The 18,978-nt window shown below is 43.4% G+C and overlaps 1 protein-coding gene across 1 annotated transcript in view; it reads left to right on the top strand.

The window, feature by feature from the left end:
* FNDC1 (fibronectin type III domain containing 1) overlaps window positions 1-14,832 on the top strand; it is a 55,794-nt gene extending 40,962 nt beyond the window's left edge. The window contains exons 18-23 of the mRNA XM_049764740.1: window positions 2,854-2,962; window positions 6,831-6,910; window positions 10,525-10,554; window positions 12,103-12,264; window positions 13,451-13,573; window positions 14,471-14,832. Of these exons, the coding sequence (XP_049620697.1) occupies window positions 2,854-2,962; window positions 6,831-6,910; window positions 10,525-10,554; window positions 12,103-12,264; window positions 13,451-13,573; window positions 14,471-14,583 (617 nt within the window). The 3' untranslated portion in view covers window positions 14,584-14,832. The remainder of the gene's footprint in view (window positions 1-2,853; window positions 2,963-6,830; window positions 6,911-10,524; window positions 10,555-12,102; window positions 12,265-13,450; window positions 13,574-14,470) is intronic.
* Window positions 14,833-18,978: the final 4,146 nt, after the last annotated feature.

Raw genomic sequence — 18,978 nt, 5'->3', positions numbered from 1 at the left:
CACCGGGACTACAACTAGGAGGTCATGCAGTATCAAACTCACACAAGTAAGGTGAATGAGTACTATTGATGGAATGTCTCCCCACCCCTGGGCAGTTCACATTTGATCTATTTTATGTTACTTAAGTAGATGTTACTTGAGATAAATAGGCTACTGTGCCTTCATCAAGAGGGCCTTGAAGGAACATTTCCTGAGCACTTACGCTCACACTAAATACGTCTCTAAGGTGAGTAAGAACTCCCCTTCTGAATGTTTCCCCGTAACTTGGCATTGCAAGAGGTCAGGAGCCTTGGTGCCTCCCATCAGCATTCATCCACACTTAGCTGGAAACCCAATCTCAATGTCTTAATTCTGGGTACTCAGGTAGCTAGAAAATCAGTAAGACAGGGCCATTCAAGGGACCAAGCATCCCAGTGTGCCAGGTACTGTTGGGAGCCTGCAATATGCAGTGTAAAGAGAAAAACTCCATAGACAAGAGAGAAGAGTGAGAGAAGATACTGGTGAATGAGGCAACCCCAGTGTTACTGGGATGTGTTCACGTCTCTAGAGCATCCTGGACAGTGTGACCCAAAACAAATCTTCTAGATCTTCTGGTCTTTAAACCCCTTCCTTCTTCTCTCCTTCCCTTTCTTCCTTCTTTCCCTTCTTTCTTCCTTCCTTTTTCCCTAATTCCTCCTTTTCTCTCTCACTCCCTTCTTCCTTTCCTCCCTATCTCCCTCTCTTCTTCCTTCTTTACTTTATCCTTTCTTTCCTTTCTTCCTTCATACCCCTTCTTTATTTCCTTCCTTCCTCCATCCCTCCTTTTCTTATTTTCATCCTCCCTTCCTCCCTTCGTTATTTCCTTCCTCACTCACCCCTTCCTTCCTTCTTTTCTTCCTTCCTCTCCCTCTTTCAAATTTGAAGCTTTGGAATCATCTTAAAATCTTTCTCTTTTCTTCTTCATATTCCTCTCTAAATCTTGTCCTTTATACTTTCCATGTGTCACTTGAAGCCATTGATCTTCCTCATTGCCTTGTTGCCTCAGCTCTTGCTTCCTCCCTGGCTGTTTCAATGCTGGTCCACTCCAGGCCCACCCTCAAATCTGTTCCCTCCCAGGCTCCAGAGAAGTAACTGAAAAACTATTTGATTTTCTCTGCCCTAAAGTCTACACACACACACACACACACACACACACACACACACACACACACACACACACATTTTTGTTCACACCCAGTGATATTCAGGGATTACTTTTGGCTCTGCACTTAGGAATCACTTTTGGCTGTGCTTGGGGGACCACATGAGATACTGAGGGATGAAACCTGGGTTGGCCGCATACAAATCAAGTGTCTTATAAGCTGTGCTATCGCTCTGGCCCCATTTGCCTTCCCTGTGGAATAGAAGCAGAAGCCTGAAAGGGTGAATGTGTTTCTTTGGACCTTCAGTAGTGCTAAGAGTCAGTGATTATTGATGATAATGCAGTGTTCTGGCTTCTTTATTCTTTCTTTCACAGCCTGTGCTCTGCCAGGCCCAGGGGCCACCTCCTCCTTCTGCTGCTCCTCCCTCTCCTTGTTCCTCCCCACCTTCTCCACCCACCTCAACAACATTCCATCCATCAGGTGTCACTCTATTGTTGTGCCCTCCTTTCTGCTAATTCTGCTCCCTTTGAAAGCCCCTATAAGCCCTTGAGCTGCTCCCTGGTCCTGCTGGCAACTGTGAAGTTCTGTTTGTCTCCCAGCCTGCCTCTTTCCCTATGAAGCATGAGGTTCAGGAGATGGAGAATAGCAGCCTCACAATAAATATTTAGAGTATGAGTTCATGCATGTGAACTTAGACATAATACCTGACCCAGCCTGAAGAGGCTCCTCTTCTCCCATGTAGAAATGGTGCCATCAGTGGCTTCTGGGTGAGCACTGGGAGCATCAACCAGACAGACTTCCCAGAACCTGCTCAGCACACAGGGGACTTCAGCAGACATTTGCTTTCAGACTGTATGACAGAAGATACCTGGGGACAGGCTCAGGGACAGCTGTGGGATGGCTACAGGCTTCTCAGGTCCACTCACAGCAGACAGAACAGGAGGAGGAACTATCCTGTTATAGTCTTAACACAGAGAGGTCAAAGAAAGATCAAAGGCAGACATGGATAGTCAACATTGAGCACCAAAGGAGAGTTTTCACCAAATGATGGAGGAGAGCATTGTAGCCTGGAGTCTACATATATGTGCACACATGTGCATACATATAAACACATGTACACACATGCACTGCAAAGCTCATGGTGTGCACACTCATAGACACACACGTACACTCACTTATACACACACACACAGGCTCTAGCACATATATACACCATTCATCAGATTTGTTTGTCTCTTGGGAAGATCTCTCACATGCACTCTCCAGTGCTTCTAAAATGCTGTGTGGAGACCTTAGTTGTGCTGTTTGCTACCAAGAATAGAAGAGCCATTGAGAGGAGATAGTGCAAGGCAGCAGACATAGATGGTGAACAGGAGGAAATGGGCAGCCAGACCATGTGGAAGCAGCTTGACTTTTGTTGATTTGGAACCAACAGAAGGTTCCAAGAGTCCAGAAGATGTCAAGGCCATGCAGTATGGAGTAAAGGTTTTGTAGCAATTGGGTTCTGAGGACAAGAGACAAGGATATGCTTTGTTTGGGACCTAGTCTCCTGCCCCCACCACCCTCATCCACTGCTGAATCTATTTCTTGGAACAAAACTCGCTGCAGGTGAATGTACTACAGATATTCCTTTATGTGGCCTCATCCCCACCTTCTCCTTCTCCACCCATCAGGAGTTTTAATCTTGGGTTCCAGAACTCACTGGTGGGTCCCTTCCTGCTTTTGTTTGCAGGCTACTTGGTGTACAGTGCATCCTATGAAGACTTCATCAGGAACAAGTGGTCCACTCAGGCCTCCTCAGTCACCCACCTGCCCATTGAGAACCTGAAGCCTAACACCAGGTATGACACACCAGTCACTTTCTCATAAGTTCTAAGGTCTCTGTTGTTTTCTGTTTATGCAGTAAACAGCTCAGACACCCCCCAAGGAGGCCCCCAAAAGTCCTGTTCTCTGCAGTCAGAACATGGTAAAGGCTGGAGCAAAATGCTCTTCTGGAACAGAAACAGGTTGAGGGGAGCAGGAACACACCAAAGTTTGGCTATGGAAGCCTTTTAGATCATGGATTCAGGCATAGCAATATGACTTTGGGGAAATCTCCTTTTACCAGCCTTCTGGGACTTGCAAACTTCAGGATCAAGCAAATGAAGAACAGGACATGGAAGGCTTTTTTCTTTGTGTGTCCCTCTTGACAAATCTTGAGTTAAGGAAATCAACTGAAGGTCACACTCTCATTTCCTCATGGCAGTTGTTGTCTAGGGGATAGATATTTGGAAATACTTTACAAGTGAATACTTAAAAAAACAACAGGTCCCTCCCAGTCACCCTGTCATCCCACCCCTGAGTCTAATTCTCTGTTGAGTTCTGTGTCCTGTTGGGTGATAGTTACTTGGAATGACAAGTATATTGATGAGTTTAACAGGCATGACCAAGGGCCACAAGTCAACCACTTACCAAGCTTTTGCTCTGTGTGGACATCATGGAGAGCACTGAGCATGGGAATGTGGGTCGCAAAAGGCACCATGTTCCTGGCAACAGGGGTTCTTTTATTGTTTTGGTCTTGTTTTATTTTGGAGGGGGACACACCTTGTGGTCCTCAGGATTTTCTTCTGGCTCTTGCTCAGAAACTACTCTTGGCAGGCTCCAAGACCATATGGGATACTAGAAATGGAACCCGGGTCCATCCCAGGTTGGTTGTGTGCAAGGCAAACACCCTACTGCTGTGCTATCGCTCCGGTCTACAACAAGAGTTCTGCTTAAGCAGTTTTGTGTGGAAAAGTGGTTTAAGTAAACAGCAGATGCCCTGAAACAATGACATCTTTTGGAAAGGCTATTCCCTCGTCCTCTAGGTTGTTTGATGAGGGGTATGCTGAAGGGAGTGGGGGAGGCTGAAAGCTGGTTCTGGAGGCCTCCAGTGTCCCTGCTCACTTTCACTGCTCCTGATACCCCAAGAGTAGGAGCTATGGCTCTAACAGGGTCTCACCCCAGGATCTCTGCCCAGTGACTGCGGCAGCTTCTCGAAGTGGGAAGAACTGGTGGACATAATTGGTAGACATGCTTATCCCACCCCAACACCCCCTAAAAAGGCCCTGTGGACAGCTGGTTGTGTTATCGGAAAGTGGGAATCATCAGGGCCTGACATCTGCTCCCCAGCACCACTTGAAAGCAGAGTAACTCTAGTGCCTGCTTATAAAGGCATAAGGGCTATGATCCCCACTTCTCCCCTTCAAGAACTTTTAGGATCCACTTCCGGATGGAGACATAAAAAATCAGTAGAAAGCCCAGAGAGATAGTACAGTGGGGAGGGTGTTTGCCTTGCTTTCAGCCAACCCCTGGTTTGATCTCTGGGATCCCAGATAGTCTCCTGAGCACAAAGCCATTAGTAACCCCTGAGCAATGCCAGGTATGGCCCCAAAACAAACAAACAAACAAACAAACAAAAAGAAGTCAGTGGGCTTTTGTGGACATGAGTACAGAGTAGCTGTTGAACTTTCTAAAGAACCTTAGTTTTGATTTGAACTGGACATTATCTGACCCAGTTTCTCCTTGGCTGCAGAGTTTAAATCCATTGTCTCTGCATAGCACTTTGCCTTGTGTGGTCCCTGCAGACATGAGTACACAACACTTACATAAGCAGGCAAGTTGACTTTCTTGGGGCTGGGTGAGGCAAAGACCATGCCAAGGAGGAATCAGACATTTCAATCCACCAAGGTTCTGTGTGGTTTTGAACAGAGCGATTGGACTCAAAGATTCCTTGTTGCTTGCCAGCTCAGCAGATGTGAATGCACTTTGACACAGGAAACAATGTCAATTACACTTTGGAATTGAACATGGGGGCTTTGGGGTGGGAACCTTGAATCCTCAGGGGTGGAGGGAAGTAGATATGAAAAAGATATATATTGAGTTTTCCACAAAATTGGCCCACAAGAAGTTGGAATATTCCCCCTCTGCCAAGAGCTACTCACTTCCTTCCTCCTCCTGTGCTTCCTTCTCCTGTGCAGGGTCAGAGAGAGGCATGGGGAACAGAGAGACAGTACATCAGGAACGGTGTTTGCCTTGCACGTGGCCAACCTGGGTTTGATCCCTGCATCTCAAATAGACCCCCAAGCCCACCAGGAATGACCCCTGAGTACAGAGCCAGGAGTAACCCCTGAGCACCACTGAGTGTGGTCCCAAAACAAAAATAAAATAAAACTAAATAACAAAAATAAACAAACAATAAAACCAGAGAGGGATACAAGGAAGGCTCCTGGTTGGCTAGAGAGACAATCAGCAGAATTGTCCTAGAATTGAGTAGAAGCATCAATCCTGCTCTTTCCAGCTGGTCCGGCATCCCGACATGTACTAAATCTCAGCATACTGTCTTCTCTGACTGTACTGTCAGGAAGCAAGGGAATCCACCATGGGCCCAAGCTTAGAGCTTCAGATTCTAGTCTTGCTGGGCAGGTCTTTCTTATTTCAATAGGCAGAAAGGGATTGCTCCTAACTGAGAGTGGGTGTCACCTTTGGGGTTACTTCTTGGTGATCTCAGTAGTTGGGAAGGCTGAAGGCAGTTTGGATGTTCACCTCTGCTCTCCCTATGAAAATAATTCACCTTTTTAAAAGGCAGAGCAAGGGCAGACAAGATAGTACAGCTGGTAGGGTGTTTGCCTTGCACATGACTAACCCTGGTTTGATTCCCAGAGTACCATGTGATCCCATGAGTCAGCCAGAAGTGATCCCTGAGCATAGAGTCTGTAGTAAGTCCTGAGTTCAGCCAGATGTAGTCCCTCAGGTCCAAACCAAACAAAATGCAGAGCATTTGAGTGCATATTTCCTCTGTGCCTGCCTGAGTCAAATAAAGATCCTGTAACACTGGCGTTATCTCCTGAGGGCCAAAAGCCCCAGGAAGGAAAGGATCTTGACATGAGAGAGGTCCCCTGAAGTGGGGTCACCCCTTTTGGTGACTGTAATAAAGAACTTCGAGAACATGGTCCTGTTTGGGACCTCAAGGGTGAGAAACCCTCCCATGGGGTGGTATCTCTGTTGCTCCCATTTCTTTTGCCCACTATTCCCATCTTTTGGTTTGAAGGCTCAATAAAATGCTCTGGGATGCCAGTCTCCTTGGTCTGTCCTTGTCCTTCCCAGTATGCCTTCTAGCACATTTTGTGTGGAGACAAAAATTTTTCCTATAGAAAAGCCTCACCAGAGCATTTCTACTCCCCTTCCTAAATTTTCTTCTTGTGCCTTGAGGCACTTTTCAAGCTCCAGTGCAGGCTGAATGGGTGGACTATGGAAGCTCATGGCTCTGTCAATTCTCAGTGAAATGCTTCATGACTGGGTTCAAAATCTGGCTTCTCTGAATGAAGCACAGAAATCAAAGAATAAGCTCACCCTGTGATTCTTCCCTGTGAGAGCTTTGCCTTGCCTGACAGAGGGAGGGCCAGAAAGGAGGGTCCCTGGAAAAGGATGGCTGGCTGAGAGAATTGTCCAAAGACCCTCTTCTCTTCCCACTCACTCTCCACCTTGTCTACACTACGAATGGCTTGATGTTGACAAGTTATTCAGAGTCTAGAAAGTTCTGGACAGAGTCTGAAGACATAGTAATGGTTGTGTTTGTGAAAAGTAAGATAAAATCCTGCAATGTACGTGCTCAGGAGTATGGGGCAATGCCTCTACACAGTAACCAAACTTCAATCAATGTTTTCTATCAATATTTCCTTCCAATTTCAGGTATTATTTTAAAGTTCAAGCCAAAAATCCTCATGGGTATGGCCCCATCAGCTCCTCAGTCTCTTTTGTTACTGAATCAGGTATGAATGACTTTCTAATCTGCATGTTGACTTTGTTCTAAAACCAATCGGGTGTGGGTCTGGAGCAATAGCACAGCAGAGAGAGCATTTGCCTTGCATGAAGCCAACCTGGGTTCAATCCCCTGGCATTGTACAGGGTCCCCTGAGCCTGCCAAGAGTGAATTCTGAGCACAGGGCCAGTAGTAGCATTTAATGAGTCTGTGCAGCCATCTTATAAAAGTCATCTCTTTCTGCTAGGTAAAATTTTGGATAATATAACAGACAGAATCTTCCTTGGAACTAGCTGGGAAGTGAAAAGTTCAAATTCCAATGCAGTGGGGACATTTAGTTTGGGCCATGTGGGAATCCTCAGAGTCTAAGAGATTTCATTGCAGAGATAGTTTTTTAATCATTATTGTTATAGAAAACAGCTGTAAAGTCTGTAAGTAGTTTGTGACCTGAGAAGGAGTGACTTCTCCTGTGAGTCCAAACTTCAAGATGCTTGCTCAGTGGGGCGTGAAGTTGACTTTCCTTCCTATGGGAAATTTAATTGAGACACGGTCCAGTGTAACATGCAGCATCGCCCATGTCCCTTGGAAAATGCTGGCGTGTGAGTGCCCTGGCCTTTCTCTAATGTGTCTGCATTGGCCATTAACCTGAGGCAGTAGTCATCCCCAGAGCTGGTGCAGAGACAGTCCCTGGCCTCCTTTCTGTCCAGAAGCAACACCCCAGAGCCAGTTCCCCTGGCCTGTGTATATGTTCTTAGGCTAATTTCTTGGAGCCAACTCCAGAATCTTGGCCATGAAATCTATTTTCAACTACAGTGTTTTAAAAGCAACAAAACCAAAATATGTAGAAAATCAAATCTCTGGTGCGAATATGTGGAATGTGTTTTTACTTGGAAATTGACATAGAGAACCTCTGCAATGTTTATAGCTAAGTTTATATTTTTTTAAAATGTATATTTGGGGCTCAAGGGCTAGAGTGCATGCCTGACATGCCCGAGACTCTAAGTCTGATCCCTACCACCTCACATATGACCTCACCACAGGACACCTGGAGGTGCCCTGGAAGCCTCTAACACTGCTAGGTCAAGCAATGAACTTTCCTGCCCCTTTGGCTAAGTCTCATGGGGTGCCCATGCAAACAAACACACAAATAAATATGTTTCTGATTAGCAGTTAGAGAATAAAAAAATCATCTGTGGTAAATGCATTTAAGAAAGAATGTTTCTATATTTTACATTTCCTAATAATAAAAGGAATCTTTGGTAGTTACCAAATTCATATGATAAGGGCATTTAGAAAAATAAATAGAGTTCAAAAAGCTAACAGGAAATGCAGTTCTATACTCTGCTAGCCAATGGAAAGTGGCAGATCCCTACTTCCTGCAACTACAAATTGACCTTCCAAGTTATCAGTTCTCTCTTCAAGAGAGATTCTACTCTGTGCTTTGAGATCCTATGAACTCTGGGCTCACCCAGACTTCTGAATGAAACTCCTAGGTTCTGGAGGAGAAATTGGCTTGCTCCAAGCTCCCAGGAAATGCTCAAACACAAGAACTGGTTTAGGATTTGCTCTAGCCACTTTCGTGATGTTCAGTTCCTTCATTTGACAGGACCCTGGTAAAGGCAGTGAGTCCAGAAACCAGAACATGATCATGTAATGACTCAAGTAATTCATCTTTTACATGATGGCATAAATTAAATTGATCAAGCAGTTGATTGTATTCATGGATGGCTCTTGCCAACTTAATCATCTGAAAAGGATGCTTTAAATCAGAGGGGTGTGTGTTTGTGTGTGTGTGTGTGTGTGTGTGTGTGTGTGTGTGGTATATGTTTTCTAGAGCTGCACCAGGCTGTGGGTTTATTGTGTGTATTGTTTTGCATCACCTTTTCCACTGCAGTCTAGATTATTTGAGTTTTTTTTAGCTGACTTTTGAAGTAAGAACAAGAGAATAACATCTATTTACATTTACATTCCCCTTTATTTGGGGGATGTGGGTACAGCCAAAAAGAATAGTCTCTACAGCATGGTGGCACAAGGAAGTTAGGGTAATGAGGAAAATATTCTCTATATTGTTTCAGCGCAGTGTTTTGCTTTTATATGAATTTATTCATATTTGCAAAAAAATTATTAGAAAATTCACCCAAAAGAAAAATTTAAGAGGAAGGAAGGAAAGAAGGAAGGAAGGAAGGAAGGAAGGAAGGAAGGAAGGAAGGAAGGAAGGAAGGAAGGAAGGGACTTGGAATTTACCTAGTTCATGGCACTTTTTTAATAATAGACCTTTTCCTCAAGCAAAAGTTTCTTTAAAAAGAGTTTTCTAGGGGCCAGAGAGATAGTATGGAGGTAGGGTGTTTGCCTTGCATGCAGAAGGATGGTGGTTCAAATCCCAGTATCCCATATGGTTCCCCGAGCCTGCCAGGAGCAATTTCTGAATATAGAGTCAGGCGGAACCCCTGAGCATTGCCAGGTGTGACCCAAATACCAAAAAAAAATTTTTTCTATTCTCTGAAAGGGTATTATCTGGGTGAAGAGGGGCACATTTGAAAAGCAGCTTGACTGAATTGTGTGTGGGATGTGACGGTCTGCTCATCCTTTTTGTAGGAAGTTGAGAAAATTTGGGGCTAATTTGTAGCTAGAACTCTCAGTGCAATCTCTTTGGTTAACTGGCCCTTGCCTATCATGGCCACCTCCTGTGCCATGCAGCCGGCCCACTGCCCCCCTCCCAGGGCCCAACTTCTCTTCTTGCCAGGCAATGACTCTCATACTTTCAGGGCCTGTGGGAAATTTTGTGATTTCTAGATTCTTCCATAAATGGCAGACTCAAGTGTGAGTGCTTTTATTGAATGCCCTTACTCAGCATTTGATCATTTTGAGCTCCTCCATTCTACTGATACCTCAATAGTTCATTCTCTTTATCAGAGAGAAGGCTCTGAATGATTGCCCCCTTTATCTGCCTACTCACCACGAGCAGACTTGGAGCTGTTTGACTCTCTGGTCACTACAAATAAGGCATTCAGATGTTTGTGTAGATGTTCATCCATGTCTCAGAGATGAATAACTTTAGAGTAAACTAGATGGATCAAAGAGTAGGGTTTTTTCCTTTGAAAAATCTGATTGGCTAGGGAGGTAGAATAGCAGGGAGGGCACTTGCCTTACATGCAGCCAACCCAGTTTAGGTCCCTGGTATCCCATAAGGTCCCCAGAGCACTGCCTAGTGTCATTCCTGAGTACAGAGCCAGGAATAAGCCCTGAGCATCTCCAGTTATGACCTAAAACAAAACAAAACATAACTGATTTAAAGTTGGACATCACAATGATTATTGAATTATTTTTGTATTGCCCAATATAAAAATGTTATTATTTTCAGAGACTCATACTATGACAAAATAGTAGAATTAGAAAACTCCCTGCAAGAAAATGCTTAGAAAATTAAAGCTGGGGCCAGAAAGATAGCACAGCAGTAGGAAAGCAAATTAAATCTAAGTAAAAATTGTCATCTACCAAATGAAGATGACATTTTTTCTTTAGCTATTATATTTTGGCTAGTTCATTTATTTAAACACTAACATGAGATCATAGTAGTGAAATGACAGTGGACTCAGCAGTTTCTTGTTTCTTTTACCTTCACAGACAATCCTCTGCTTGTTGTGAGACCACCAGGTAAGTTCCTCTTTTGGTAAATTTGATGTTCTAATGAGAAACTTAAATCTCAAGTATGAAATTATAATGTTATCCACAAGTAAAATTGCTGTATCATTTTCTTATTTCTATAATTTCTGGTGATGTTCAGAGCTCCCTTGTACCCTCCATCAAATCTTTGGAAAAGAATAATGTGGGGATTTTTTTATTAGATCTTTTCCACATCTACTTATACACAACACTCTAATGATCAGCCACCACCTGGGAAATATTTATAGTTAATCATTTCCATCTCCCCTAGTTTAATTTGATGGAAAAAATAGCAAGATATATTCAACAATAACAACACACCTTCACTTGGTCTTTTCAAGCAAACTCTGAGCACTCTATTGCTGACATTCCAGTCAGGTATGACAAGACACAAGACTAGTATGAGTTTTCATTGAGAAACTAGAGGAACACACCTCCACAGATCTCATTTGCTTGCATAGTTGATTTTTTTCTGAGACTTAAAGGCTTTTTCTTTTTCTTTTTTAAATTACTTTACTTAAACACCATGTTTATAAGATTGTTCATAATATAATAGTTTTCCTCCCACAGTTACAAAGTTATTTATGATTGAGTTTCAGTCATAAAATGTCCAACACCTAGTGCACATTTCCAGACACCAGTTTCCTTTCCATCCTCCCCCTGCCTATAAAGCAGATACTTTCCATATCTCTCTCACTCTCACTTCCTTTCTTTTTCTCCCCCTTTTAGGCACTGTGGTTTGGTAATTAAAGGATATCATGCCTATCACCTTATTCCATTTCAGCACCTAGTTCTTGTCCAGAATGATCATTTCCAATTCTGATTGTCATAGAGGTCCCTTTTCTCCCCTAACTCCCCAACTATTTGTGACAAGCTTCCTATCATGGACTGATCCTCCTGGCCCTCGTCTTTATTTTATCTGACTATTAAAATAACACTATCTGGGGGCCGAAGAGATAGCACAGCAGTGTTTGCCTTGCAAGCAGCTGATCCAGGACCTAAGGTGGTTGGTTCAAATCCCAGCGTCCCATATGGTCCCCCGTGCCTGCCAGGAGCTATTTCTGAGCAGATAGCCAGGAGTTACTCCTGAGCACCGCCAGTGTGGCCTCAAAACCAAAAAAAAAAGTTACAGTCAAAATAACACTATCTGTTATTTTTTACTTATCTCACAAATGAGTTTAATCATTCTATGTCAATCCTTCTTCCTCTGACACATTTCACCTAACGTAACTCTCCATATTCATCCATGGATAAGCTAAAATCATGGCTTCAGTTTTTAAAAGCTTTTATCTTACTCTCAGAATTCCCTATCAAAATACAAGTCCCTTATATACGTTCAGGTATCAGGAAAACCCAGTAGTACTTCAGTATGAAAAAGGGGAAATCGAAGGAAAGAGGGTGCCTCTCTTCTCAGGATAAATACCTCCACCTGGGAAGGCTTTGCAGAGGGGATAGTCAGTGGGGAAGGACATCCTGGAGTCCCATGGTGCAAGCACCAACATCGTATAGGCCCTTTGGAGACTGTTTTCTGTTGTTCAGGAGGTGAGCCCATCTGGATTCCGTTTGCTTTCAAACATGATTCCAGTTCCACGGAGTGCCATGGGCGCCAGTACGTGAAGAGGACGTGGTACAGGAAGTTCGTGGGCGTCATGCTTTGTAATTCTCTACGGTATAAAATCTACCTCAGTGACAACCTGAAAGGTAGGTCTGGAGGGTGTGGAAAGCATTGCCGCAGGTCAGGCCCTAACCTGACAGAGGAGACAGCTTGGTGGGATCACACACACACGCACACGTGCACACACATGCTCAAACATGAACATGAAAGCCAATAATTAGTTTGAGGAATGGAGCCCCAAATTCTGATGTAAAGGCAATTAGTTTTCTTTGCCATTGGTTGGGCAGGTGTAAATGTTATCTGGAAGCAGTGAGGGGAGGACTCCACTCCCACAGCCCCCTAGTCTTAGTAAAAAGTGTGGAGTGAACATTGGAAGTGTTGATTTTTCTGTGTCTATATAAAAATGACCTGGTTTCACTGTGTCGGGAGATTCATACAGAGACATTGAAGAATGTGGGGTGGACCATGAATGTAGCCATTTCAAAATTTGGTGTTGACTCAGGTGGCTTTGGCTCACCGGCCTTCACAACTTGTTTTTTATTCCAAAGCTTGCAAAAATGTCCATCTTTTTAGGGTGCACATTTAAGTCATTCCCTTGGTTCAATATATAATTTGTTTCAAGTCAAATAGCAACAGGAGGGTTTCCTGGTGTTAATTGTCCCTAGACTATGTCCAAGTATTGCCTCACCCACCATCCACACAGTCAATGTCTGGAGTGTGTGTGTGTGTGTGTGTGTGTGTCCCAAAAACCATTCTTTGTTTCCCCAGGATCTTCCATTTCCCTCTACCTCTGCTGTTTCCTACCTACTTTAAGATCCTTGGCAGAGCACATTGCCCTGTTGGGTATCCTCAAAGCTAGGAGGCTCACTCTATCCTACTGTGTAGATGTGGTTCAGAACCATGGTCAGCGCCACAAGTCCCACCCACCTCCTGCCTTATATCTGAGACTAGGAACTCCTTTTCACCCTCACCCTTCATTAATTTCACAAATAACTGATAGTTTTAAAATAGCTGTTGTTAGGCTGACTATAATCTTAACAGTCTCTTCCATTCAAAAATTCTGGTAAAGTGCTTAACATGTATCGTTTCACTGAATCCTGATAGCAACATACAAGTGTAATTATCCCAATTTTGGGTAATGTCCCATTCACATGATACTATTCTCAAATATGAAAAGTGTGGCAACAGAAGGCATAAGAAATGTCTTCCATTCAATTGATATCCTGAGCCAGATGCAGCATTTTGGACTCATTTATTTTATCATTGGTGCAGATACATTCTACAGTATTGGGGACAGCTGGGGAAGAGGAGAAGACCATTGCCAGTTTGTGGACTCACATCTTGATGGACGAACAGGGCCTCAGTCTTACATAGAAGCCCTCCCAGCCATCCCAGGTACAGTGAACAAGGTCTGAGGGAGGTGCTGGGTGGGAGAGGGGGACAGAACAAAAGCAGGATGTGCATGTTGGTTTTACCTTCAGTCTTTCAGCTAATGACATAAACAGGTAACTCTGGTAACCAGCCCTCATCCTTAAGTACTTCCAAAGTTTCCTTGTTGACACAACTCAGGTCTGAAAGATGTTTTTGACAAGTGTCAAGATGCCTTGATAGCCATCAAGCCCTAATCCCATTGTTTTGGTCAGATTGATGCCCTCTGGTGGAGTGCTAATGAGAATTATTTGTATACAAAGGTAGGAAGTGATACCCTTAAACTTTAAATAGCTGAAACTGAGAGATAATAATAAAATAGAATACAATGTTTTTCATGCAGCTGAGCTGAGTTTAATTTCTGTTACCCTATACAGTTCCTTGAATACCACCAGGAGTGATTTTTCAGCACAGGACCAGGAGTAAGCCTTGAGAATCCTGAATATGGCCCCCAAATGAAAAACAATAATTTGGGGTGGAGAGATAGCACAGAGGGTAGGGTATTTGCCTTGTACAAAACTAACCTAGGTTCAATCTCTGTCATCTCATATGGTCCCTGGAGCCTACCAGAAGAAATTTCTGAGTGCAGAAGTAACCCCTGAGACCGCCTGGTGTGGCCCCAAAACCAAAAAAGAAAAATTAATATAACATTGCACACTAAAAATAATATAATTCTGTTGTCACTTTAAAATTAGCCAATGAAGAGGTAGTCCAGAAAAATAAGATTTTAGCATTGATAACACTTCAGATATTCCAAGGGCTTTGGGAGCACTGTTCTAGGAAGGGGAACACAGGGAATTTTATCTTTCTACTGATCACAATGTCACGTGTTGTGTCCCCCCCCCCAATATCTGACTGTTGCAGGCTACTACCGTCAGTATCGCCAGGAGCCAGTCAGCTTTGGAAACATTGGATTTGGCACCCCTTACTACTATGTGGGCTGGTACGAGTGTGGGGTTTCCATCCCTGGCAAATGAATGGTAACCCCAGCTGGTCACACCGGAAGCTCATCCTGTCTGGATCCTTGTTCTCACCTGCCTTTGGGGCTGTGAACTGGACCACAAAGACGAGTCCAGACCTTCATGGACCCAGGGGTCTGCCTCATGCTGGACACTGGACATGTCAGACACCTTCTGTCTGAAATTCAGTCTTCCTGCTTGGACACCATGGGGACCCAGTGTTCCCTTTGCTTGTCCACATTTGGCTTGGGATAGCTCATCCTGGAGATGACCATGGGGATGCTCTCTAACTCAGAGCAATGGTCACATGCTTTAGACATACAATCCAGACCCTTCTGTCTCTCCTAGGAACTGCACACATGTTCAGTGATTATTTCATGGAATACCTCCAATGTCTTCTCTTCCCCTCACTGGACTCCTTTCAAAATAGCCAAATTTTAGCTTTGGAGTTCTCTATGCAATGGAACAAAACGATGGGAAATACAACCAATAGGAATGTATCTTACCTAAAATTATTCCATGAACTAACCCACTGCTAGACCAAAATGTATCAAATCTCATTTGTAAATTCTCCATTTGGAGATCTATGTATGTATATATGCATATACATATCCACACTCATTTGCAGGAATGTTGATTAAAAATGTTGACATTTGTACTCATTGCTACAGGAATGTTTGTGGGGTCAGATGGAGCACATGAGCTGTTTACAAGCAGCAGATGCAAGTCTTCAGGGGACATGTGTGCCGCCTGACCTGCCAGGCAGAAAACTTGTGGAAACCTATTCCCACAAGTTAACCTCCCACCCCCACCCCACTCAGAGCCTCCTCAAGAAAGAGGCCTCTTGTGTTTCCAGGTTAATTCCATAGACTTCCGGTTTACATCAATTTCTGGTTTATGTAGATTTCCAGTTTACAGGAACATCTTTATATATATATATATATATATATATATATATATATATATATATATATATATATATATATATATATATATATATATAAAACTACTCCAACTTCTTGCGCCTTCTGACAGCAGCCTGGAGCTTATGTCAAGATAGTTGTTTCTATTTGCCAAAAACTCTTCCTATAATGTATGTGGCTCTTTGTGTCCCAGGGAAATTCTGTGATGCAAGGGGGTTTACATTATTCTCTAAAACTTTTAGTGTGTGTGAAGGGTGGTGTAGAAGAGGGAGAAGTGAGCTATTTGGGGCCTCAACTGACTGGGGCTATGGTAAGGGGCAGCCAGGTTTACCTGCTTGCTGCTTCCAGCTTATGCCATGTGGGTGAGTCTTGAAGGGCCTTCTAAATTATAAAGGAAGGGTTAGCCAGAAGCAGGAGCCCTTACTATGTTGCCTTGTTCCTTTGATGCCCCCATCTCCTTTATGCAGTAAGCAGTGATGAATGAATGCCAGCAAGCTCAGAGAAGCCCAGACTTCCTCCGGGAAATAGATTAGCTACCTTGCTCTCAGGAACTCATATTTAATTTTCAAACTAAGATCATTATCTTAAAGCAGCTGCGCAAGCTTGGATAGATGAAAAGGTATATTTAGGGGAAAGAGATCAGAGAAACTCCATCTTGTTCATCCTAAGTAACACCCAAGTGTGCATAACCACAATAAGCCACAGAAAAGATCTTTGGACATCAGCACATGTTCCGGTAAGTACAGCAGTTGCTTCCCTCCCTGTCCTCCCCAGAAATAGAGTGCACAGGCCTATTCTGGGAGAACAGACTGTTTCTCCAGGGACTTTGCTCAGTTCCTGCATATGATTTCTGCTGGTGCAAATAATGCACAGGCATGTGCATGGGACAACCCCTTTGACCCTTGCCATAAGCTTCTCTTTATTGGGGGGTCTTGTTGGGAAGAACTGGGGCTAAAAGGAGCTCCACAAAGACCTGTAGTATCCTTCCTTTAGGATCTCTACTTTTCTTCCACTAAAGGAGGTATCTGATTCTCGCCCCCAGGTTACATGCTCATTTACTAGGCCAAATACCATGCTTCTCTCTGAAGGCTTTTGGACTCACTTTACAGAAATATAAAGAATTAACTGGCATTCATTCAGGCAATGATTCACAAGTCATTCCAGGAACTAGGGGCTCTATTGGATTATAGAAATTTAGAGTTGTATTTTTTTTATGTTTTCCATTTTGGACAGCAATTACTGCAAAACCCAGGTGGTAGACAAGCCAACAGGAAAAATATTACCAGATAAGCAGAAGGGCTCAGTAGTTGGATTGAAGTTCTAGGCCTCTTGATTTCTGCTATGATTTCAGGGAGTTTTATGCTCTTTTGAAGGCTTCTAGTAGTTGGCACATAGCCACGTGTCCTATGTGTTTTCTCTCTCCCCACCCCATAGCTTTTACACCAGTGAGAGAATATAGGAAGATGCAGGTATGATTCTGAGTGAACTGGAACTAGGGCTGCCACTTCAGCTCATCACAAAAACCTTGGTTCTTATGCACAATTATAAAATCATTCCACTAATGAACTCAGCCAGCATTTCTTACCTGCTGGGGATGCCTAAACTCATTATATCCTAAAAATTTCACTATTTTGTAATAGGAGATGAATTTCTCTCTTACACACAGTTAATATGATCAATAAATGAACTACATCCCTAGATTATCTCATTTTTCTCCAAATTTCACCTGTGAGAGAAGTTAAAAGAAAAAACAGTAAGATGACAATGTATTAATTTTATTATAAAGATAGGAGAGAAGAATCAAACTCACAGAGTAAACAATTTCACAGCACAGGTGATTTTCAACCACTTGCAGAGATAATTTCTGGGTTTATGTTGGATAATTTGAGGATTCTTTTTTGGAGGGAAGGGGTCAGATTTGGGGATTACCCATCTAGTCCTCCAGTTAAACCATACTGTGCAAAGTTGCCCACAAAATCAATCTGCCCTGACAAACTGTTTTCTTAGTTGTGAGGCTACCCATAGGACTCACTGAAAAGCAGAACATGAGGGATTTTGATAAAAGCCAAATAATTTACAGATGAAAGCAGGTAAGCTGACACACATATTAAGAGTCCATAGCTGATGATCATGTTGAAGAGAACATGGCTCCTCAGGAAAAGCTGGTTCAGTGAAATACAAATTCTGTGTTCTGTAAATGTTTTGCCCATCCGACTGCACAATTCAAGGAGTCACACCATGATGAGGAATTAGGCAATGGGTGATGAGGAACAAGAGATTAGCCAGATGTTGGACTTTGTTTTCTCACTCTCCCTGACTCCTTCATGACTCCATTGTCCTTCATTCAGATTGGCATTCTCTCTAGTCACATATGGTCGGTCACCAGGCCTAGCTTATGAAGGGATACCTTGGACAAAACATGGCTATGTTCAGCTGCCATTACTCTCTGCAGCTCTGTCCAGAAATTATGAAAATCAGGTCTCTTGATTGGTTTCTCAGTGTTCAGAGCCAAACTATGGGTTGCATGTGCAACCCCCCAAAAATTAACAAATAAAAATAAATAAAAATTTTGGGCTGGAGTGATAGCACAGTGGTAGGGCATTTGCCTTGCACATGGCTGACTCAGGATGAACCTATGTTTAATCTCTGGCATCCAATATGGTCTCCCAAGCCAGGAGCACATAGCCAAGAGAAACCCCTGTGTATCACCAGGTGTGGCCCAAAAAGCTAAATAAATAAATGTATTTATTTATTAAAGAGATGTTTTGGATGAGAAGGAGGAGTGTGCTTCTGGGTCCTGATGACACTGAGGGCAGGAGGCCACAAAGTAGTAGAGGAGGAGAAAGTTCTAAAAGATGGCAGATAAAATCCAGTGAGCTTCTGGGAAGAGTCCCATACACACACCATTTCCTGAGTCTCAAGGAGGTTGACAAGCAAAAATGACTTTGGTGACTGCTGAGGTAACCTGGCCCCATGGAAGCTACCAGCCTCCCTCCTAAAAACTGACCCCAGCCCATCTAGAGAAGGTGGGTGTCTACCCTCAGCCCTGTCAGTGAGCAGACCCTGAGTGGCTTCTTTCTCCTCTTGCTCCCTCCTTACAAACACTGAGAACACTTGAGTTCATTGTGTGATGGCCTCACATTCAGGCACTATTGCCACACAATGAACTGATACAAACCACTCTGCTTATGACAATCACTAGCTACAGGCCAGAAGTATCCAGGTGAAAGAGAATAGCCAGGAATCAGAGGACTTTGTCATGGTCCAGGGAGCACTGGAGATAGTATAAGGCCCTGACAACTGGGAAGGATCCCACCCTATGAATCCCATGGTATGAAGCTGTCACAGGGACAAAAGGCAGTGACCCATGCAGAGAGCCTCCACCAAGCTCTGAGAAAGCAGGGTTTCAGCTATAATTAGAAAGATATCAGATCTGACTCTTAAAAACAGTCATACAATAATACTTTCTAGGCTCAGTAACTCTCTCCAA

This window comes from Suncus etruscus, chromosome 18 (assembly GCF_024139225.1).
Source record: "Suncus etruscus isolate mSunEtr1 chromosome 18, mSunEtr1.pri.cur, whole genome shotgun sequence".
Lineage (NCBI taxonomy): Eukaryota > Metazoa > Chordata > Mammalia > Eulipotyphla > Soricidae > Suncus > Suncus etruscus.
This window is presented reverse-complemented; position numbering and strand designations above follow the sequence as displayed.